Here is a 24934-nt window from a genome sequence, read left to right as displayed (position 1 = left end):
GAAACAAACCCTATATATGGATGTAATATTATGAATGTTTTCCTCTATAAGAGATGCTTAATAATGATGGTTAAGGGTTGGTAATGATATTCTCATTGATGAATTAGGACATGAAATCTTTCGTAAAGAAGTTATACGTTTTCAAATCATTCTTTGAAATGATTTATCGTTACGATATGGCATAATGAACCTTAATGGTAAATGGTGATGTGACTACCTTGAGATGAATTGTAATTCGGCTTTTATGCCATGAACTCTGTTGATGTGATTTTTCCTATCCACTCGGGAGGATAAGTGGTCAACGAGGATTTCATATTCTGGTGCGTTTATGCCTAGCTACTTAGGAGGAAGGGTAGTCACCATGGATCCTAGTGTATAAATTGTCTTGCCATTCGGGGGAAAGAGTGGCCACTTCTGGGTTCGCTACCTGGGGTGTATTAATTGCCTTGCTATTCGGGAGGAAGAGTAGCCACCGTGAATCCATATTCCGGTATATTGCGCAGTGTTGTTGATATTGAGTTGGGTCTATATGGGCGATTGTGATATCCATCTTTATTATGGAACTTTTATTGATGCTTGATTGATTTAAAGCATAATTGAAACTGGGATTTTGAAACGACTTTGTAAATTGTTTAACAAATCATATTAAGAAGCACAAAGCGGAATAACTGTTTTATACTATCTTTTCAAGACTGATTTCTTTATGTATTATTGTACTATATTTTCATATTACTTATTGTCCCCGAGGCACTCACTGAGTACGAAGTACTCAGGCATACCATTGTTGTCTTTGATGGTATGTTAGGTAACGGAGAAGAGCAGGTTCTTGACCCTCCGGGCATTTAGGAAGTGTTATACTCTATTTTAACCGAAGTCAAAATAGTTTATAACATCCCGATAATTTCGGGGTTAATTAAAGTTAAGGGAGTCGCCACCTAATTATTTATGGTGAATTAGGGCACCTAAGGTTAATTAAAGTAATTATCTAAAGTTAACTCCGTTTAATGTCTACGAAACTTAAGATTCTAGGTAAGGGTTCAACTAATCTAGAGGGAAAGTATTAGGCATCCTCTAAGATCCATTAATAATGGTTAACCGACCAGACTTACAATTAATTAGGCTAAGTGTAAAATGTGAACATTTTATGAAAGAAAGTATGTTGAAGATTTGTTTATAAATATAGTATAGAGTGGAAATTGGTTAACATGATGTTTTAACAAAAAGGCCGATATGATTTTGAAAGTAGACCTTTGGTTTGAAGACTTAGAAAAATTTGGTAATATTTCATTAGATTTTAACAACTTTGGACCCTAATGAAATCCGAATGTTAAGCTTGTCTGAATTTTTTTGAAAACTCAACTGGTTTAAAAATGTATCTTAACTCATGCAACTCCCAATTGTTTAATATGATTTTAAATGTTCTAGTTACTGCCGTTGATGAAAAAAAAAACGCACGAGACCTGCGTCTTGATTAAAAAGGGGGTCTAATTTCAATTATGGTTCTCTAAACGACGAGACTAAATATCGATTAACTTGGGACACTTCAAACTCCAAACAAAGTCAACAAAAAACAAACTCACAGCTATTCATGGCAAAGCACAAAAGAAAGCTATAAAGGATGACATTCGGAATGAGTAACTAAAGGAAGAGTATAGTAAGATGCGTGTCATTTCGACTCGCTCCTTTTCGACTTTCGTTCAGATGAGTTTTGAGAGAGTGAGAGATGCGAGTGATAGAGTAGATGCACATTTAGGTCTTGCGATGATATTGAATCCCAAATCTAATGGCGGCATAGAGTCTCAAAACGAGACTGCTCGGGCAGTGAGAGTCCTTATGGAGACTCCGTTGTGCTCCGAAGTGTACATGTAAAGAAAGAAGAAATAAAGATAAAGATTAGCGAGCAATTCTTGCACAAATCATATTTTTCAAAGAACATAGATAATTTAAACACAAGTTCTTTACTTATTTTAATATCTTCCTTAGAGTTCAAACATATCCTTTACAGACCAAATAAGAATGCACACGAAAATCCAAAGATATAGCAATTGCATAGGCGTGAGCTAGTATAAATCCAAACCATTATATTGCAACAACGTTGAACCAGAATGCTGAAGACTAAGGATTAAAATGATATCTTATAGCAGTGACATTCTCACATAGATCCTTAAGGGTCATAGTTTATATGTGGGGGGAATTAAGGCATGGAAATGAAACTGTAACGACCCATTTGGTCGTCTAGTAATTTTAGACTTATTATTCCTAAAACATCCCTTTTGTGGTCTTATTTTAGTGTTTATGGCTTGCGGTAATGGGTGACTCGGTTATTTAATTGACGGGGAAACATTTGAATAGTTTATTATTTATTTATTTATTTATCGTGTGTGAATAGTTTATTCATAGAAATATTATTTGCACCCGTATAAGGTATAAGTTGATAAATATAGTATTTAATGGAGTGGATAAATGTTAAAGTAGACAAAGTGGGTACTGGAATTAATGAATTAAGGAGGCTACTGTGATAAATAATCCGACTAGGCCCATATATTTTTCCTTGGTGGCCCATCTGCAGAAGACCTAATATATGGAGTCTTAGTTCATTAATTGCATAGAAAAGAAAGGGTTTAGGGGCAGTTGGAAATACACTACGCATGAACTTTGCACAGCAAGGGAAAACAAAACTGCTTTCAGGTAAATTATTCAACCAATTCCCGTGACCATGGAATTAAATTGTTGTACTAGTAGTGGTTTATAAAGAAAAAAAAAATATATAATCATTAGTTTGACCAATGGAGTACTACACGTTTGGTTGCTTTTCACCTTATTTGGTTGCCTGACTAAATAGTACTTCATAGTGGGCCATCATGTACTGTAAACTCAGAAAGTTGGTGAATGCATGAATAGTTTTTTTTAATTGTTGCTTAAATTATCAGAACATTATACTTTAGTGGCCATATTTTCGTTAGTCACTGGTTTAGAGGAAGCCATGATGTGAATATTGAAAATGTAGTTTATCTCTTTAATGATGGGTTCATCTCACACGTAGTCATTATGTTTTGTTTTGTTTTTTTTTTCGTGCCTGTGTGATTACACATTGTTAATGAGAGTGTATAGGAGTATATACCAACTCTCTGTGTTGTGGAAATAATTTTTATATCATGACTAACTTTAGTATACTACACAATTATCTTCTTTAAAATTCTTGAATCTGCAAAGTTCTTATTTTTATTTTATTTTGGTTACTGTAGCATATATGAAATTAAATACTAGATGTATTGAATAGTAAATATACCTTTGAATTCATGGTATTTGAGTTGTGGAAGTTAGATTTTAATCCAAAATTAACATTTGGGGGTAATTAAGGGTTGCAATCCTAGTCTTAAGAATTGAGAATTTATGACCCTTAAGTTATGAATGAAACTATTATTATTATTATTATTATTATTATTATTATTATTATTATTATTATTATTATTTTAAAGAAAATTCAAGTTTTACCCCTGTGGGTCCGTGGTCACTTTTTGGGGTATATTTTTGGGTTTTGGATATAAGAATAGCAATATAGGTGTCATTAGATTCGTATTCTAACGTAGATCGCATATTTGATAGATTTTGATCGTTCAGAGACTCTACGCAAAGGAAAGGCATTGGTTTGACTGTTCGTGGCTCTCGTTCGGCTTCGAGGTAGGTTATGGCTTACCTTTTTTGTTAGACTTCGATTAGCGAAACATATGTATAGTTAGATACTGTGGGAGAAAGCATGTACGCTTTCGGGTACGAAGTTGGTATGGACTAGGTTGGTATTGTTGACTGATTTGTTGGCTCGTAGCCTTATATGGTTGTGTTGTGATTTGATTGAAAGTGATGATAACGAAGAGAGTACACGAGGCCCGAGGTCCTTACCGGGATCGTGAGAGTACACGAGGCCCGAGGTTCTTACCGGGATCGTGAGAGTAAACGAGGCCCGAGGTCCTTACCGGGATCGTGAGAGTGGTACATGGACTTCGCGAGTTCCCCCGTGGGTCATGGCTGTTGGGCAACGATCTACACCGCCATAGCATGTGTGTACGGGCATTGCATTGCATTGTATTATATTGTATTGCCTAGCGTTGCGTATTCATTCTTCATATCATTCTGTGATGCCTTGGATTTTGTATATGTCTTTATATATTTAGACTGATATAATGGATTGTGATTTCTACTTGTACTTGATTGCGAGCATGTCTATCTTTCAGTTTCTTCCTGTGTATATGTTAGCTAGTTGTTGTCGGCCTATGATACCTACCAGTACTGTTGTTTGTACTGACCCTACCTTGCTGCATTCTTTTTGAGTGCAGAGTACGAGATCGGTACCACTTCTGCACCTCGACATTGATCCCGAGGCTATCTGCGGAGTTTGCTAGGGTGAGCTTATTGGACGAGTCCGCCACCCCTGGGACTCCTTCTTTACTACTTGTCTTACTTTGATTCTTAGACAGTATTTCTAGTTTTGAGACTCATGTATTATTCCGACCCATGAATTAGTGGCTCTTGTACTATTTCTGACCATTTTCCTTGGGTGGTATTTAGAATTGGCAATTCCGCACTTGGTATTTATAATATATGTTAGACGTTTTATTAATTTCGCTTTATTTAGGGATTATTGTTGTATAACTGATTAAGGGAAGGGTTCTCCTACCGAGGTGGGTTATGGTAGGTGCCCGCACGACTTAGCGGCATCTGGGTCGTGACAAGTTGGTATCAGAGCCTAGGTTACCCGGTCTATAAGTACAAGAGCATGCCTAGTAGAGTCTTATGGATGGGTACGATGAGCTCCGTACTTATCTGCAAGAGGCTATAAGGCATTTAGGAAACCTCAATTTTCTTGATTCTTTCGTGCTACTTTATTCTGATTGGTATCTCGAACACTTGAAGTATCTGATTCCTCTCTATTCTCTCTCAGATGGTGATGAATACACGAGCTGGTCATGCGAGGGATGTTGAGCCCGAGCCTGTTGTTATGGCCGGCACTCGAGGTAGAGGTCGAGGACGGGCTAGAGGTCGTGGCCGGGCCAGAGGTCGCGGTGCTGCACCAGCCAGGGACAGGGCTCCTGCAGCTGGACAGAGACGGACGCCCTCGCTATCTCCTGAGCGTGAGCCCGAGGTTGAGGAGCAAGATAGGGGAGGTTCGGGGCCAGCCCAGACCCACCCCGAGTATATTTCAGACCCAGCGGTTCAGGATACGTTGGCCCGTATTCTTCTTCATTTGGAGGGCCAGCGGACTGCTGGGGGTGCTGGTACTGGAGGTTCTCACACTCAGGCTGGTCGGCACACTCCGGAGCAGGGACAAACTCATGGGATGCAGCCTGCCGCTGCTATGGCCCCGCGTATGGATGGATTTCGTGCCCCCGAGGGCATTCCTAGGCCAGTTGCTTTACAGACATTGACTCATCGTGATCAGGAGCTCATTTGGAGGTTCCTGAAGATGGAGCCGCCCAGGTTTCACGGCGCTCGGGATGAGGATGCATACGAGTTTATTGTAGATATGCATGAACGTCTATACCAGATGGGTATTGTGGAGACCCATGGAGTTGACTACACTACTTTCCAGCTTCGCGACGGTGCGAAGACTTGGTGGAGGTATTATGTGGAGAGTAGGCCAGTTGGTTCGCCTCCTCTCACTTGGGCTCAGTTTCATCAGGTTTTTCTTGACAAGTATGTACCTCGCCCCTTAAGAGAGCAGCGTAAGGAGGAGTTTACTCGCCTCCAGCAGAGGGGGATGTCTGTAGCCGAGTATGAGGCTAGGTTTCTGTTTTTAGCGAGGTATGCTACCCATATGATTCCGACGGATGAGGAGAGGGTCCGTAGATTTGTGAATGGACTCTCTCCTGATATTCATGTTCACTGTCTTCAGCATGTGACTCCTGAGGCTTCTTGGCAGAAGGTTGTTGATCATGCCATTAGTATTGAGGCTGCCCAGGTCCGAGCTCAGGGAGGATCGAGTGAGAAGAAAGCTCGTTATCAGGGTCAGTATAGTGGCTCTTCTAGTTACCGTGGTGGTGGTCATTCTTTGAGGTCCTATCATTCGGTCCCCAATCGTCCGGTGCAGTCATCTTTGCAGACTTCTTCTAGTGGTCATCCCAGGCAGGGTGGATACGGGGCTGGCCAGTCTCAGGGAGGTTCATTTTCTAGGTCAGCTGCCCGTGAGAGCCCTTCCGGATCTTCAGCCTCCATTCATCAGTCTTCCGAGCCTAGGGTTTGCTGGGGTTGTGGCGATTCGGGGCACATTTCTAGATTTTGCCCTCGTGCTAGACAGAGTGGGGCTCAGCAGGGTTCCAGGTTTCAGGCTCCGAGGACTCCGGCGTCTACTGGTACCCGGGGTGGTTCCTCAGGGAGGGGCGGCGCTCAGTCAGGTCGCGGTGGTTTTCAGTCATCGAGAGGAGGACACCAGTCCGGGAGAGGTGGTACTCATGGCTCCAGAGGTGGGGCACAGTCTGTTCAGAGCGGTCGGGGTGGCGCACAATGTTATGCTTTTCCGGGTAGACCAGAAGCAGAGGCTTCAGATGCTGTGATCTCAGGTACTATTTCTGTTCGTCGTCGGCCGGCTTCGGTTTTATTTGATCCAGGGTCTACTTATTCATATGTGTCTACTTATCACTCTGTGGGTTGGGATTTGACTTGTGAGTATCTTGACCTGCCTATTTATGTGTCTACTCCGGTTGGAGATTCTGTGATGGTTGATAGAGTCTATCGAAATTGTCTAGTTACTTTCATGGGGTATGACACCTGGGTAGATTTGATGATCCTGGACATGTTAGACTTTGACATTATATTAGGAATGACTTGGTTATCTCCATATCACGCCATCTTGGACTGTCATGCCAAGACTGTTACGTTGGCCATGCCCGGGATTCCTAGATTAGAGTGGAGGGGTACTCCTAGCCCTGCCCCGAGAAAGATTATTTCCTACCTTCGTGTGAAGAAGCTAGTGGATAAGGGTTGCTTAGTTTACTTAGCGCATGTTTGTGATACTAGTGCAGATTCCCCATCTCTTGAGTCCGTGCCAGTGGTTTGTGAGTTTGCGGAGGTGTTTCCTGCCGATTTGCCAGGTATGCCGCCTGATCGTGATATCGATTTTTGTATAGATGTGGAGCCTGGCACTCGTCCTATCTCTATTGCACCTTATAGGATGGCGCCGGTTGAATTGAGAGAATTGAAGGAGCAACTTCAGGATCTTCTGAACAAGGGATTCATTAGACCGAGTGTCTCCCCTTGGGGTGCTCCTGTGCTATTTGTCAAGAAGAAAGATGGTACCATGAGGATGTGCATTGACTACCGACAACTAAACAAGGTGACCATTAGCAACAAGTACCCTATTCCTCGCATCGATGATCTATTTGACCAGCTTCAGGGTGCTTCTGTGTTTTCAAAGATTGACTTGAGATCGGGCTACCATCAGTTGAAGATTCGGGCCGAAGATATTCCTAAGACATCCTTTAGAACTCGTTATGGTCACTACGAGTTCCTTGTGATGTCTTTCGGGCTTACGAATGCCCCGGCAGCTTTTATGACTTTGATGAATGGCATTTTTAAGCCATACTTAGACTCCTTCGTTATTGTCTTCATTGATGACATTCTGGTGTACTCAAAGAGCCGGGAGGAGCATGAGCAGCACTTGAGGATTGTCCTTGGTTTGTTGAAAGAGAAGAAGCTTTATGCGAAATTTTCTAAGTGTGAATTTTGGATGGAGTCGGTGACATTCTTGGGCCATGTTGTGACGAAGGAGGGGATTATGGTTGATCCCAAAAAGATCGAGGCAGTTAGAGATTGGCCGAGGCCCACGACCGTGACCGAGATCCGTAGCTTTGTGGGGTTGGCCAGTTATTATCGCCGATTTGTGAAGGGGTTTGCTGCTATTGCGTCACCTATGACAAGATTGACTCAGAAGGATGTTCCCTTCCAGTGGTCTGATGGTTGCGAGGAGAGCTTTCAAAAGCTCAAAGATTTGCTGACTGCAGCTCCGATTTTGGCACTGCCCGTAGAGGGCAAGGACTACTCTGTTTATTGTGATGCATCCCGTATTGGTTTGGGTGCTGTGTTGATGCAGGAGGGTAAGGTCATTGCCTATGCCTCGAGACAGTTGAAGGTTCATGAGAGAAACTACCCTACGCATGATTTAGAGTTGTTGGCAGTGGTCTTTGCCTTGAAGATATGAAGGCATTATTTATATGGGGTCCGTTGTGAGGTGTTCACTGATCATCGTAGTTTGCAGCATGTGTTTACTCAGAGAGATCTAAATTCTAGGCAGCGTAGATGGATGGAGCTCCTAAAGGATTATGATATTACCATACTTTACCATCCGGGTAAGGCGAATGTGGTGGCAGATGCCTTGAGTCGCAAGGCGGTGAGTATGGGTAGCTTGGCGAGACTTGCGGTGTCTGAGCGTCCCTTAGCCATGGAAGTTCAGACTCTGGCTAACCGTCTTGTCCGATTGGATCTTTCACATTCGGGTCGGGTATTTGCTTGTCTTGAGGCGAGGTCTTCTCTCTTGGAGGAGATTAGGACTAGACAGTTTGAGGACCCTCAGTTATGTAAGATTCGTGATAAGGTGTTACGAGGTGAGGCCAAGGGGGCTGTGCTTGATAGTGAAGGAGTTTTGAGGATGAAGGGACGGCTATGCGTTCCTCGGGTCGGCGATTTCATTCATGTGATACTGGGGGAGGCTCATAGCTCCCGCTATTCTATTCATCCAGGTGCTACCAAGATGTATCGTGATTTGAGGCAACACTATTGGTGGGGTAGAATGAAGCGTGATGTTGCAGACTTTGTGGTTCGATGTGGAAATTGTCAACAGGTTAAGTATGAGCACCAGAGACCTGGTGGCGTGCTTCAGAGGATGCCCATTCCCGAGTGGAAGTGGGAGAGGATAGCCATGGACTTTGTTGTGGGTCTTCCTAAGACCTTAGGCAAGTTTGACTCCGTATGGGTTATTGTGGATAGGCTGACTAAGTCGGCGCATTTCATCCCGGTTCAGATTACTTATAATGCGGAGAGGTTGGCCAAGATCTATATTCGTGAGATAGTGCGGTTGCACGGGGTTCCCATTTCCATTATCTCTGATCGAGGCACTCAGTTTACTTCCCATTTCTGGAAAACATTACAGGCAGAATTGGGTACTCAGTTGGATCTTAGTACCGCATTTCACCCCCAGACTGACGGGCAGTCCGAAAGGACTATCCAGGTGCTCGAGGACATGTTGAGAGCTTGTGTTATCGATTTTGGTGGTCATTGGGACCAATTTTTGCCTTTGGCTGAGTTCGCATACAACAGTTACCATTCCAGTATCGACATGGCTCCGTTTGAGGCTTTGTATGGGAGAAGGTGTCGTTCTCCTATCGGGTGGTTTGATGCTTTTGAGGTTCGACCATGGGGTACAGATTTGTTGAGAGAATCATTGGATAAAGTGAAGCTTATTCAGGAAAAGCTTTTGGCAGCCCAGAGTAGACAAAAGATGTATGCGGACCGAAAGGTCCGAGATATGGTGTTCATGGTGGGGGAGCAGGTCTTGTTGAAGGTTTCACCCATGAAGGGCGTCATGAGATTTGGGAAGAGGGGTAAGTTGAGTCCCAGGTATATCGGCCCGTTTGAGATCCTTCGTCGTATTGGCGAGGTTGCATATGAGTTGGCCTTGCCACCAGGCCTGTCATGTGTCCATCCAGTTTTTCATGTTTCTATGTTGAAGAAGTACCATTCAGACGGGTCTTATATTATTCACTGGGATTCGGTGTTGCTAGATGAGAATCTATCATATGAGGAAGAACCTATAGCAATATTAGATAGGCAGGTTAGAAAGTTGCGGGCCAAAGAAATAGCCTCCGTGAAAGTTCAATGGAAGGATCGTCCGGTGGAGGAAGCTACTTGGGAGACTGAGGCAGATATGCGGAGTAGATACCCTCAGTTATTTGGCGGTTCAGGTATTACCTCTCACCAAGTTTCTTTTGTTCGCTCGAGGACGAGCGATTGCTTGATTGGTATCTGATGTAACGACCCATTTGGTCGTCTAGTAATTTTAGACTTATTATTCCTAAAACATCCCTTTTGTGGTCTTATTTTAGTGTTTATGGCTTGCGGTAATGGGTGACTCGGTTATTTAATTGACGGGGAAACATTTGAATAGTTTATTATTTATTTATTTATTTATCGTGTGTGAATAGTTTATTCATAGAAATATTATTTGCACCCGTATAAGGTATAAGTTGATAAATATAGTATTTAATGGAGTGGATAAATGTTAAAGTAGACAAAGTGGGTACTGGAATTAATGAATTAAGGAGGCTACTGTGATAAATAATCCGACTAGGCCCATATATTTTTCCTTGGTGGCCCATCTGCAGAAGACCTAATATATGGAGTCTTAGTTCATTAATTGCATAGAAAAGAAAGGGTTTAGGGGCAGTTGGAAATACACTACGCATGAACTTTGCACAGCAAGGGAAAACAAAACTGCTTTCAGGTAAATTATTCAACCAATTCCCGTGACCATGGAATTAAATTGTTGTACTAGTAGTGGTTTATAAAGAAAAAAAAAATATATAATCATTAGTTTGACCAATGGAGTACTACACGTTTGGTTGCTTTTCACCTTATTTGGTTGCCTGACTAAATAGTACTTCATAGTGGGCCATCATGTACTGTAAACTCAGAAAGTTGGTGAATGCATGAATAGTTTTTTTTAATTGTTGCTTAAATTATCAGAACATTATACTTTAGTGGCCATATTTTCGTTAGTCACTGGTTTAGAGGAAGCCATGATGTGAATATTGAAAATGTAGTTTATCTCTTTAATGATGGGTTCATCTCACACGTAGTCATTATGTTTTGTTTTGTTTTTTTTTTCGTGCCTGTGTGATTACACATTGTTAATGAGAGTGTATAGGAGTATATACCAACTCTCTGTGTTGTGGAAATAATTTTTATATCATGACTAACTTTAGTATACTACACAATTATCTTCTTTAAAATTCTTGAATCTGCAAAGTTCTTATTTTTATTTTATTTTGGTTACTGTAGCATATATGAAATTAAATACTAGATGTATTGAATAGTAAATATACCTTTGAATTCATGGTATTTGAGTTGTGGAAGTTAGATTTTAATCCAAAATTAACATTTGGGGGTAATTAAGGGTTGCAATCCTAGTCTTAAGAATTGAGAATTTATGACCCTTAAGTTATGAATGAAACTATTATTATTATTATTATTATTATTATTATTATTATTATTATTATTTTAAAGAAAATTCCAGTTTTACCCCTGTGGGTCCGTGGTCACTTTTTGGGGTATATTTTTGGGTTTTGGATATAAGAATAGCAATATAGGTGTCATTAGATTCGTATTCTAACGTAGATCGCATATTTGATAGATTTTGATCGTTCAGAGACTCTACGCAAAGGAAAGGCATTGGTTTGACTGTTCGTGGCTCTCGTTCGGCTTCGAGGTAGGTTATGGCTTACCTTTTTGGTTAGACTTCGATTAGCGAAACATATGTATAGTTAGATACTGTGGGAGAAAGCATGTACGCTTTCGGGTACGAAGTTGGTATGGACTAGGTTGGTATTGTTGACTGATTTGTTGGCTCGTAGCCTTATATGGTTGTGTTGTGATTTGATTGAAAGTGATGATAACGAAGAGAGTACACGAGGCCCGAGGTCCTTACCGGGATCGTGAGAGTACACGAGGCCCGAGGTTCTTACCGGGATCGTGAGAGTAAACGAGGCCCGAGGTCCTTACCGGGATCGTGAGAGTGGTACATGGACTTCGCGAGTTCCCCCGTGGGTCATGGCTGTTGGGCAACGATCTACACCGCCATAGCATGTGTGTACGGGCATTGCATTGCATTGTATTATATTGTATTGCCTAGCGTTGCGTATTCATTCTTCATATCATTCTGTGATGCCTTGGATTTTGTATATGTCTTTCTATATTTAGACTGATATAATGGATTGTGATTTCTACTTGTACTTGATTGCGAGCATGTCTATCTTTCAGTTTCTTCCTGTGTATATGTTAGCTAGTTGTTGTCGGCCTATGATACCTACCAGTACTGTTGTTTGTACTGACCCTACCTTGCTGCATTCTTTTTGAGTGCAGAGTACGAGATCGGTACCACTTCTGCACCTCGACATTGATCCCGAGGCTATCTGCGGAGTTTGCTAGGGTGAGCTTATTGGACGAGTCCGCCACCCCTGGGACTCCTTCTTTACTACTTGTCTTACTTTGATTCTTAGACAGTATTTCTAGTTTTGAGACTCATGTATTATTCCGACCCATGAATTAGTGGCTCTTGTACTATTTCTGACCATTTTCCTTGGGTGGTATTTAGAATTGGCAATTCCGCACTTGGTATTTATAATATATGTTAGACGTTTTATTAATTTCGCTTTATTTAGGGATTATTGTTGTATAACTGATTAAGGGAAGGGTTCTCCTACCGAGGTGGGTTATGGTAGGTGCCCGCACGACTTAGCGGCATCTGGGTCGTGACAGAAACAAACAAAGCTGAAAAATCGCCTGGTAGTAGTGTCATACTAAGCTGAAATCAGGTGTATTTTCTCGCCATATTTGACTAAAAATGATCTGAAACTTTCAGTTAGTACTAATGCGTGAGTTTGCATTTAACACAAAATTATCACAATATTAGTTCACAACTTTCCAGATAACAATGAACAACGATATCTGCTTCTGTCAAACAGCAACTGAAACCAGATTTTCACTAAGTTAAACTCCTAAAATACAACAACGATATGTGCAGGAAAGAGAGATAATGCCCCAAACAGTTTAGGACAGAGAGGGCAGGCAGATTACAGAAATGAATTATCAATCGCTTAAATTAGTTTGTCTTGAAATCATCACAGCAAAATGAATTCTGCCAAAAAGGCTCTCAATACATGGGGCAACTCAACATTTAAGACATTTAAAACCCAAACGGACTCCAGAATATCAACTGAAACAACTTGTACATTCATTTATTCTCGAGTCGTTGAATGGATTATATAAAAAAAAAACAGTAGGATTCGAACAGAAATCAGTGGTTGCCCATGAATCCAAGTTAAATCAACATTAAACAGAACTGTCCTTTTAAAACATGACAAAGGGGGACTCCAGATCATCATGATTACGCATGGCAATTTATGTTTCAAAAAAAAATGAAGTAAGCTCATAAAGACATCCATCTAATTCAACTAAGCCACTGGTCAAACTTCAATCAAAGAGTGCTAACAGGTTTTCCAACTTTAAACTAGGCAATGTTAACCAAAATCATTTATACAATAATCAAATTTTAGATTTAAACTAAACACTCATGTCCATACTGATTCTGTTTAGCTACATAATTGTACAACATAGAGGTAAACAGCAGTAAAATGACACAAGTTTATATGGACACTAGTTATGTTAACTAGACAGCATGAGCTTATATGAACTGCAAGCTGACAAAGTTATGCACTAACACAGATCAATCTAAGTCTAAACCACCATCCTTACATAACTATAAGCTTTCTCAGTTTTAAACAAACAACACTAATTATCATGATGTTACTTATTCTAGCACATAGCATTTAGACTATCATTCATGCTCAAAATAGATAGGAATCTGACCTATCATGCTTATGAATCAAATAGTATTCTATGACTAAGGAAGACAGGCCTTTATTATAAACATGCTAATAAACTAAAGCCAAGCACTATCAACATAGTCATCCCAACATGAGCATACAGATAGTCCAGGACTAACATTAATCTATACTAAGGCATGAATACATGAAGGTATTGACTGAAACTAAACCAAGATATGAATGCGCAAGTACTATTGATTATTAAACTGCAATTAACTAAACACAAATATACATGAATCCTATCAAGCTACTAACTAAGATTAGATCAACTAACAACAGAATACACATGAACGAGCTAAACTGATTGAAACGACAGACATGTGTAAACACATAAACACTTACTAAATTACTAAAAAAACTGAAATTAAACTAGTTAGAGAAGGATTGTTTACCTTCTGTTGGTGCAGTGAACTGGGGTGCGAGGCCTCGAATCTACACTTCTGTTACGAACAGATCCGAACCTCACACAAATGAGTTCAAAGATCTTTGTCATGGCCAAAGTCCACCAAGACAGAATGAATGTTTAAACAGTCTTAAAGTTTAGAATGATAGTCAAAAAAATGAGAAATCAAAAGACGCTTAGGGTTTCTAAGTGGTTCAAACTGTTCAAAAAAAAAAACCCTCCCTTCGGCTGAGGACTTAGAGACCTATTTATAGGTGTAAATCAACCTAGGGTTTTCGATTTGGGCGGGATTCGAATTTGATTTTTTTGAAAACGAATCAAAAGTGAATCGTTGAAAATCTGAGCAATGTTCACGTGATTTGATTCGGTGTTACCGAAAATGGTTCGACCATTTATGGTCTGTGAGGATCAGCTCGTGTTTGAAGCTAGAAAAGGAATCTCTTCCTCTGTCAACGACAGAAAACTCGGGTAAAGCAACATAGGGACGTTTTTTTGTGTGAAAATGGTGTGGACAGGACTGTTTTCGGCTAAGGGTAATTAGGGTTTTGCTAAATGGAGGGGCTAGTCGATTAGATTTTTAAACGTGGGCTGAGTAAGTTTGGGCCATTTATTTGGCTGAAAATATGGATCCTTCCTCTTTTTAATTAATTTGTTTGGATATCTTGATCTTAATAATTTGGACTAGAATTAACCACTTTCAAATATATAATATAACTTCTTATTAAAATAAATAGCCGTGCAATAAATATTTGAAGGTATTAATATAATGCTTTGTTAAGTAAATTTGAAATAACTCATCCAAATTATCAACGATCAAGAACCGCAGATAAATTAATTGAAGGAAAAGTGGGACAAAATTGCGTGTCAACAGGAAGGACTTGTTGTTGCTGCTGATTTGGTGAGCCCACACATTCATTCGTGGGACACCCTATTTATTTAATTCCATTTATTTATATTAGTGTCCGGGCTGCATCCCGATGAGTTAGACATTTATTCCTTATTCCTAAAAGCTCCTTAGTATACATTCAAATGTGGGTAGAAAAAGAGTTGTTGTGTAATTCTTTCGGGCACACTATCATGTTTTGGTTGAATTATCTAAATTATAATGACTTCCGCTGATTTAATTCATATATTCATGATTTGTTACATTTATTTTATAAACTGTTGGAGGCGAATATTGAACCTGGCAGGTTCAAGTGTTATTATTGTGTCATTTAGGTTCTTCCGATGTTGTTCATGACGTCGGATGCCGGTCACGTCTAGGGTGGGTTAAGGGGCGTGACAAGAATTCAACTAGTTAACAATAAAAGACTAACAAAAATAACAAACTAATGTTAAATCAAAAAAATTACCTTGGGCACCGTCATGCAGTCTAACTGATCCCTAAACAGGAGAATGACATGGTGCGTCTCCACACCTCTGGTACGGCCTCGCGACTATCTCCGCGCGTATAGCATATCCTCAGCAACATAGCCATTGGGAGGGTGAGCAGATATGGGCTGAAAAGGTCTCAACCTAGTCCACACCCATATCTGTCATAGTCATAAAAAAATTAAAATTATTTATCAGTCGTCGTTTCAAAAAAATATATTTAGTGTTTTATTACACGAACTTAAATATATTACCTGAAGAAGAGGGCTAAATGCAGCGACCTCAAGCCTCTCACCCATAGAGGCTCGATCAAATCCTCTGTACATGTAAGCCAGGACCACGGCGCACCAACTGTAACATCCCAGCTGGTCTAGATCCTTAATAAAGAGCAGATACCTCATGCTCATATCCGCACCCGATGTGTTCGGGAACATGATGACCCCGAATATGATGAGAAGATATAAGCGAGCACATCGGTCAACATCAACGTGAGGCTTCGCCTCGCTAATCGGATGCTGCAGATGTACGAGGCGTAAGTGAGCATGGAGGGAGGACCATAACAACCAACTCCTTCCACGCACATTTCTCTGATAAGGCACGAAATCAGTGAGCCTAGTTAACTCCTGGGGATACGACAGCTGCGGAGGCTCCACTCTATATAATGCCTGTCCATTAATATGTAGACCATAAATCACCTCGACATCCTGCAGGGTGATGGTAGCCTTGCCAGTGCAGAGATGAAATGTATGGGTCTCCGGTCGCCAGCGCTCAATCATGGCCGTCACTAGAGCCCGATCGTGCACAAGCCGACCAATCTCAATGCACCGGTAGATACCACCCGGACGTAGTATATCTATGACACGAGGATATGGGGGAATAGCCTCTAGAATATCCCATGCTGACTCCCCCGAACGGGTACGGACTACTCTACTAGAGGATACCGGTGCATTCCATACATTTCGGGACCTATGCTCATGCTATAAATAAAGTATCCCTCTGTTGTCGAAGGGCCCCGGCTCCATGGAGGTGTCCTATCTATTTTTGGCATTTTAAATTAATCATTAATATATGAAATAAGGATTAAAGTGGTAAGTTTTTTTACGAATTTTAAATTAATCATTATTTTTTTAATTAATCTTTAATACGTAGTATTAGTTATGTAATCTTTTACCGAGAAATTATACAAAGGATTGAATCCTAAACTAAGGATTTTCAATTTCTAATTAGCAAATAAATAAATTAACAATTAAAGATATAATGATTAATAAATCAAAAAAATTAACAATTAGCATATAATTAATAAATAAACAATTAACTAACTAATCAAACAATTAATAAATTATTAGCATATAATTAATAAATAAACAATTAACTAACTAATCAAATAATTATCAAATTATTAGTATATAATTAATAAATAAACAATTAACTAACTAATCAAATAATTAACAAATAAACAATTGGCTTAACAAAAACTAAATAAATAATTAGCTAGTCTAACAATTGAAATAACTAATCTAACAATTAACAAATACTAAATAAACAATTAACAAATTAACAACAAAAAAAATTAAAAAAATGAAAAAACGAGCAGAAACAGCCCATTTTGCGCACAAAAAAAGTGCTTAAATTTTTTTTTTTCTCCATATCCGCAAATAATACACAATAGTAATGCTTAGGTTAATAATGTAATAGAAAAATCGTAGTAACATACCTAAATTGAAGCTTTGATTTTGAGTTTTTGATTTGAATTATACGCCGCTTTATTGTGAAGAAACTTGTTCCTAGACTTTAATATACAAAAAATATTGACTTTTGGGTTGGAAATCGACAAGAAAACGATGTTTTTGATCGCATGGGACCTCGGAAATGCACCTTTAATTGGTGATTTTTTTTCCTCTTGATCGTGGAGGACCAGTGATGGGGAAAAAGGAGCCCGTATATTTAAGAGCTCTTACACACAGAATCTGTGCATACAAGGACTTAAGTGTAAAACTACACTTTATTTTTTTGTTTTTTTAATAAGTTATTTTGATTCCAAAAATTTATTTTTGGTTTACAAAAGCCTTGGACCCTTCTAATTAGGTTCATTGTTATTAGTAATAAAAGTATGTCTCTCCTCACTAATTTAAAATAAAGCAAAGTATATGAGTTCTTGTTCACTCGTTTGGTCCACAGATTGAGAAGAATTTGGGGAATTATCTTTAATTTTCCTTTAGCTTGTTAAAAGGTGTCGGGCTATACAAGACTACCTAACCTATTAATTTCTTGTAGTCTTCATCAAACTAGTCCAAAGTCATGTCAATTATGTATTATTTTGACTGAACTAATGTCCAATTTTACTTAATTAAACTAGTTAATATACTCGTGCTTCGCGCGGTCGTTAAAATATATAAATGACCTTGCTTAGGTGATCATGTCATACAAATTAGTCCACGTACAAAAAACAAAGAAACGTGAAAAATACTTGAACTGATTTTCACGTATAAAAACATATTTATACTCCAAAATAATCCAATATCCTGTTAAATTAAACTTGAAAGTATCATATATTAATAACGCCTGACAAAAAGAGCTTCCAAAATTATAGTAAATCACAACAAAATACACTTTTCTGTCGTTGCTCACTCGTCAAAATTGTCTCCAAAATAACCTAGCTATCTAAACAAATAAAAAGATGTGAGAACACTGAATAGCAAATCTACCAACATAAACATAATCTTCTTTCCTCTCATGAGAGCGGAAAGTATCTGCAGTCCATAATGTTTATATCGTCTTCTTTTGACGCCATTGGCTTTGCACTGTTGTTGATGCACCGAATCTAAAAAATATTATATATTATTAATAAAAGAAAGGTCGTTAAATCAGTAAGCACATGAAAAATAAATAGCATTGCTGCTACAACTTCCTAATTCTCTATCTACTTCAAGCAAAGAGGGATTTTCTGTGAAAGATGACACTATGGGAAAAATAAAAGCTCTAGCCACAAATGACACAAAATACTTCACTTGTCAAAAAATAAAATACCTCCTACATTTTCACTTCCTATTTCAAAGACAAGTGTAGATCCTGATGTTCAAGAGTACGGGTTTGCCTTGAATGAATAGATCCCATAACTTACATGGGTTTTATAGCCTTACATATGCATCCTCGGGTCCGTTTTGGTGAGTGAGATAATTATTCAGAGCACAATTAAGAAGAACTCCCAATTTGATAATGTACCAATAAATAAAAAGAATAACTACAAATCAAACAGATGAAGAAGAATTCACCTTAACTTGTTCCCATCTTATACTGGTTGTAATAGTGGCTTTAGAGGAGTTTTGATGATATAACCCTACAAGGCTACAACTGCAGATAAAATGATGCAAAAAGTATTAAAATACTATCCAATTATATTTATCTTTTCTCACAATTTTTGACACTGGATGTGTTGGCCACCAATGCTAAACCGAATTCTTTCCTAGCTAAAGAAAATAGAAAACAAACATAATAATATGTAAATCAACTGAACTATATGTTAGAGCAACTTCAATCGGCAAATGTAAAAAATGTCACCCGACACATCTTTTATGATCCAACTGATTCAATTTAACCAGATCTTCTAAACTACTTCATAGAAAGACATAAGAACTTCAGTCTATTTTATCTTTGGAATTTGAAAATACTACTAAATAATTCATAAATTGCCAAGACATCATTATAGAGCCAAAAAAATCGGATAACAATAAAATCAACCTGAAATCTTTTCTATTCAAAAGAATAGAGAAGGGGTAGAGTACCTCAAAAATAGTAGGCATTGCAAGTGGAAAAAGAACTATTAAATGGGAAAGCACCAGCTTTAGTTAACTTTAAATTCCATTTCCCTTCCATCACAATTTCAGATAGCACTAAGATGAAACTAAAGCATCGTCAAGTTGATGCAATCCTACCATGGTGCAGCTCACAAGTTTGAGATTGTCTGATGATTGATTTATAACAGATTGTCTGATGATTGATTTATAACAGAGCAAGACAAACATATAGCCAGAACAGTAAAATCTGAGAGGTCAACTTCCATTTTCAATCGCTGTATAATTGGAAAAAAGACACAAAAACATAAAGAAGCGAACCTGATGGTTCTCCTGGCAAAGAGAGCCTAACTTCCTTTTTCAACCTGCTGCATATGCACTTCCTACTTCAAGGACAAATGCAAATCCGAAAGTCAAATATTCGAGGTTTATAATTCTGTATCCCATAACAAACCATAGATACAACTTCACACTAATCAATAGATAAGGAGATTATACTTAAATTTGGAGTATTAATTTTGTGCAGGTCACAAAAGAACAGGTTTACAGCACAAAGTAAAGAAAAACCATACATACTGAGTCATAACAATTTTCAAAGGGACCTATTCTCTACTTATTACAAACAAAGAGTAATTACAACTTCGTTCCATCTGATCATGGTAAAGTTATACAACTTCATTTTTTTTAAAACTGACTTCACGTTTCTTGGTTGTAGAAGGTATCTTCAGTGTAGGAATTTTTGGTTGTAGAAGGTATCTTCAGTGTAGGAATTTTCTTAAAGGGTTTAAGAACCATTAATTAGTGAAAAATCTAATCGGCGCTCCTAATGTATACACGGTAATTTGAATAACAATAAAAATAACATACCTAGTGTAATCCCATAAGTGAGATCTGAGAAGAGTAGGATATACGCAGACCTTAACTCTACCTTTGTGGGGCAGATAGGCTGTTTTCGATAGACCCTCGGCTAAAAAAAAACGAAGTCAATGTAGGCTTGCAAGAAAAATAAGATAGCAAAATATCAAGGTATAAAACAATATACGCCATAATTTGAATGTTAACAATAATAGACTTTTATCTCTAGTGATCAAATTAATTATGCACATAAATTGACTGTGTATTATCATATCACCATTTTAAAGAGCCTATCGAATAGAGATGATTATACCGCAAGAAACTATAGTCCCAGCCTGTTGATAGATGTTGCATCTAGATGTGCACTGCGTTTTTGCTAGAGTTGGGAAAGCCAAAGGAGTTATACTTGACGTAGCCAATTCTCTTCGTCGTCCTTTCATGTTCCTAATCAAACATCCAATACGATAATCAAAATCAAATGCCACGACATAAGTAATAACTTTGGAAGCTTCCCAGTGAGAAAACATATGTTTTTTTTTCAAATAAGGAGTAATAATACTAATAAATAAGTAATCATGAAAATTATAATCCATCAATGAAGCACCACAAAACTGAAGATATAACTAAAAGCCTAGTTAAATGGAGTTAAGATGACAAACTGCATAATCCCAATAGAACTACTGCAACGAATCTGGGCACATGTTCTTAATTTAAGATATTCACATACACATAATTAATTTCCTTAATGATGGAGCAGTAAAGTTTGCTAGAAAGGAGGGAAAGTTCTACCTAAACTATTGGCACTTCCCAAAAAAACCTATTGGCGCTTCGTTCCGTGAATAAACGGCCGCCGAAGATGCCTTGTGCCTTTGCCTTTATTTTTCTGGCAACCTTCGACGCCTCTGCTAAGTCTTTTGCTTTGGAAGTTCCGTTTTTAATTCCTTCTTTCGGCGTCAGAAATACAATACAGAGCAAAAGAATTCTAGAAAACCCATAACAATACATACGTTTCAAGACTCCATTTTAAAATTTTGTTTTCAAAAGGTATTCTTTAAAACTCAGATTTAATGATACGCTCTCTTCTGGTTTATGAAAGGTAATCAAGAGAATTAATGAGGAAGAAGAGTGGGAGGCTAATTAAGAAATAAGAAAAGTAAACAAGTAATTAAAGAGAAAGAACAGTGGAACTTTATAAATTGGAATAACAGTTGTAAATCTTCGCAATGTATCTAAAGCTGAAAGCACATCACAGTGGGCATTACAAATATGAATGCAATCACAGTTTTATAGGCTAGAAGACCCTTACTCCTAAATTCTCTGAATTCAATTTCTTAAAGAGAATCGGTGGACGGCGAAGCAGTGTGTGTTTGCCGTTGTTTAGTTTTTAAGCTTCTTTAATTGAGTTATTTTCTCAAAAATCTGTAAAAAAAGATAAATACAAACCCTGCGTTTCTGTGATGCCACATCAGCAGGCCTTTGTCTGGCTTTTATATATATATATATATATATATATATATAGACACCTGGTGTATTTGCCAGCGCTTCGGGCTATCGTAAAAGAAAAATAAAACGGGATTGCCCAACCAATTAAAGTATGTATTACATGTAGTAGGGAAGGGCAGTTTGTTTTGGCTTCACAATGACCAATAATCTAATAAACAACCTTAAATTATAAACAAAACGTACCAATAGAAACAATCTCAAAATGCCATTTGGACTTAAATTTCACGTCTTATATCCCTTGTACTCACAAGGTTAAGTTACAACTTACATAACATTGAAAACTACATGTAACCAAATCTAGCTCCATCCATAGAAAATTCAAGCTTAAGACCTAAGTATGCTTTTGAAGCTTAAATGAGCAGAGCTAGCATCCTAAAGTAGCAAAGAAAAAGAATCATCAAATGTACTGCGAAGCTTCAAATTGTCAAACTTTCACGACCTTGAAAAATAGAAACTAAGCTCCTGTTTGGCCATAAGGTTTTTTTTTTTTTTTTTCCACTTTGTTTTTCAAAAATATTTTGAAAACATTGTTTGGCTCTGAAAAGTGACCAGTTTTTGGGCAGTTATTGAATATGTATTTTTCAAGTTCCGCAAAGTGGTTTAGATTAGTTTTTCAAGTTTTTGAAGTTTTCAACTCATAAAACTTTGAACTTTTTTCAAGTAAAATGCATGTTCAAATACAATTTCAACTTTCAAAAGCCAATTTTATTCTCATCTTCAAAAACTTTTTTTTCAAGTTTCAACCAAATTTATGTACAAACGCTAGCAAAGAACCAATACACAGCTATAAAAAAAGACATGCACACATATATGCATTTATACAAACTTTGCACGGACAGCCACAACTGAGTAGTGGATGCAACCATATTTCCTAACATTGACTTAAAATTCTAGATTAATCCACGCAATCGGAAGTATTGCATCATACGCAAATAAAAATCTGGAGAAGTACCTAGAGGATGAGGAGTTGACTCCAGAGTTTGTACTTCCTTGAATGAGCTCTCCGACGAATGTAAGAAAATCCGAGGTGGTTAAATACTCGAGGAGTTGCAGATTGAGAGGAAGACAGTGGAAGAGAGAGCAATATTTGGTTACTATTAGATAGAGCGACCATTGTTCTGTGACGGGGCCGCCATAAATTCTGGTGGTAGTTGTTTGTTTACGGCGGGAATATTATGATAGGTAGTTGAGTATATGCTTTACATGGGGCTATTTAAGGAGATTTCGCAATCCGTACTGATAACAAAAACAAAAATATGGGTAAATAATTAATTCGCATTACTAACAATCTTTATCAACTACAATCTCTTCATGATTCTACCATGAACTATCATAAAGGGTAAATTGTATAACACAACTGGAAAAACTATATTAACAACAAAAAACTTTTACACTATCATGTATATCAGTTAAATTTGTATCCTTACTCACTTAAAAGTGAAAGTCAAAACATAAGATTATCACATCTAGGCTCATCTTAATGAAACGCCTCTGTATTATCATACTAAATAAACAATAATACTATAAATAGCAATTAAGAGAAATAATGAAAAAGGAGGAAACATATATTGTATTGTACTAATGAAAAAGGCTTTGAGGAATCAGGAGGAACACTGGCTTGAGAAATTGCACACAAACTTACAACGGATAAGGAAGAAAGAAGAAGAACTATGAATAATAATTCATCCAGCTTTTGTCTACTTTAAGCGAAAGAGGGAAAAAGCACACAATAAAAAAGATTATAAGAAAAATTATTACATATAGAGAAAGAATTCCCCAGCCAAATTGATTTGTTCATTATTTACTGTCATATTAAGCCTTTAACTTAAGTTGTTATTCTTGATGCTTCTTCAACCTTAGGCTAGTATGGCAACATTATTCTCAGTCTCATCCTTAACAGGAGCAGAAGCAGCCACTGGTGTCGTGTACAGTGTGGGCAATTCATCTTCCTCATCTTTTGTTTCAAGTTTCAGCCGATATTTCCTATTCATTCACTGTTTCACAACTATCAATCTCTCATCTTCTGAATAAAGACTCAAAACTAAGCCTGCAAAACTCACGTATTCTCTCTATTAATCGGTCCTGACAGATCACTATACTTTTTGTTAGTTACTAATTGTACCAGGAAAACAAACTGCAATTAACCCCTGAAACAAAATTACTTTTTAGTTCCGGTAAGAATTCATGATTATCTAAGTTGAAAGTGAAGGATGAAGAAAGCATGAGATACAGATAAATCAATTAATTAACTTTAAGTTGTCACAATGTATAACCACCGATTTGAATAAGTAAAAGGGATTTTGGATCAACAATACAAGCAAGTAGACTTCTAATAGTTATCCTCAACTCTTGTAGTCCCGGTTATCATGTAGACAAAAATAATTAATTTCAGAAGGCGGAAAACTGAGTAGGATGTGGTCTGGCGTCATGTCCTGCATCAGTAATTAGAATACATAGATTGGGGTAAACTTCTCTTCTGTTGATTTTTCTCTATGCCTTAGGCGGCACTGCGCACCGAAATTGGAAACATACTCAAAATCACAAAGCAGATGATGACAATGGGAGTGGAGCCTATGGCTACGAGTTCACGGGCGGAGCCAGCCCTTCGGGTGGGGGTTCGGCCGAACCCAGTAGCTTTTGTCCGAGCCATATATTTGTATTAAAATTTTTGTCAAATATGTACAAATTATTAATTAAGAACCCAGTAACTTTAAAGAATTAAAACCCCGAACCAACAAGCTTCGAATCCTGGCTTCGCCTCTGTACGAGTTTTCTTCTTCCGCTTAGCTTTAGGTGCAAAAGAGTGAAACAAATGTTCAGAGGTGAAAAATGAGAATAAGTCGACGAAGAAACCGGTTACCCTGTAAGTTAAAAAAAGTACGCAGGCAGAAGTGGTGCATAGTGGTTGAGAATGTAACTGGGACGGGGTTTGGTGTTATTCTGGGCAGCGTGACAATGGTGAAATAAGAGAATGATGTTGGCAAGAAGGGACAGAGAAGGATGAAGAATCGGTCGTTTGATGGGGAAATAAGGGTGATATGTTGATGGGGTTTTTTTGTGGCCGCGGTTGTTGGGGATGCAAAGGGCGAAGCGGTGCTATTAGCCGTTGTTTAGTTTTAAAAGCGTGTTTATATGTTTTTTCCCCTGAAAAATCTATAAAAAAAGATAAATACTAACCCTCCATTTCTGTGATGCCACGTCAGCGGGCCTTTAGCTTGCTTTTATATATATATAAGATAAGATTAGCGGCATTACTAGCCGTTAAGTATATAACTTCACAGTTTATGATCAAGAATTTTAACTATACAACGTACCTCATATTCTATCATGCATAAATAATATAAGTGCATATATTATTGTTC

At 38.2% G+C, this 24934-nt stretch overlaps 3 protein-coding genes across 20 annotated transcripts; 1 reads left to right on the top strand and 2 right to left on the bottom strand.

Annotated features, from left to right (window-relative positions):
* Positions 1-4939: 4939 nt before the first annotated feature.
* On the top strand, positions 4940-7184 carry LOC132629069 (uncharacterized). Its single transcript, XM_060344809.1, has 2 exons — positions 4940-7085; positions 7165-7184. The coding sequence occupies exons 1-2, from the start codon at positions 4940-4942 to the stop codon at positions 7182-7184; spliced, it is 2166 nt and encodes a 721-aa protein (XP_060200792.1).
* Positions 7185-15513: 8329 nt separating this feature from the next.
* Positions 15514-16199, bottom strand: LOC132629068 (protein MAIN-LIKE 1-like). The gene is made up of 2 exons (XM_060344808.1): positions 15678-16199; positions 15514-15567 (listed from the first exon to the last, which is right to left on the bottom strand). Exons 1-2 carry the CDS (start codon positions 16197-16199, stop codon positions 15514-15516), a joined length of 576 nt encoding a protein of 191 aa, XP_060200791.1.
* A 1754-nt stretch (positions 16200-17953) lies between these two features.
* On the bottom strand, positions 17954-24652 carry LOC132627749 (uncharacterized). 18 transcript variants are annotated; one of them, XR_009577977.1, is made up of 6 exons: positions 22525-24652; positions 20383-20513; positions 20082-20207; positions 19536-19600; positions 18696-18774; positions 17954-18244 (listed from the first exon to the last, which is right to left on the bottom strand). XR_009577977.1 is itself a non-coding variant. In XM_060343315.1 (6 exons), exons 3-6 carry the CDS (start codon positions 20507-20509, stop codon positions 18081-18083), a joined length of 456 nt encoding a protein of 151 aa, XP_060199298.1. In that variant the 5' UTR covers positions 20510-20513; positions 22525-22808; positions 24433-24652; the 3' UTR covers positions 17954-18080. The 18 variants fall into 18 exon arrangements, 8 of the variants coding, with proteins under 8 accessions (XP_060199298.1, XP_060199300.1, XP_060199303.1 ...); XR_009577976.1 differs by having other exon boundaries at positions 19536-19597; positions 22525-24649; XM_060343315.1 differs by lacking the exon at positions 18696-18774 and having other exon boundaries at positions 20082-20181; positions 22525-22808; positions 24433-24652.
* Between the last annotated feature and the right edge of the window lie 282 nt (positions 24653-24934).

The sequence above is a fragment of the Lycium barbarum genome, chromosome 2, assembly GCF_019175385.1.
Source record: "Lycium barbarum isolate Lr01 chromosome 2, ASM1917538v2, whole genome shotgun sequence".
In the NCBI taxonomy this organism is placed as follows: domain Eukaryota; kingdom Viridiplantae; phylum Streptophyta; class Magnoliopsida; order Solanales; family Solanaceae; genus Lycium; species Lycium barbarum.
This window is presented reverse-complemented; position numbering and strand designations above follow the sequence as displayed.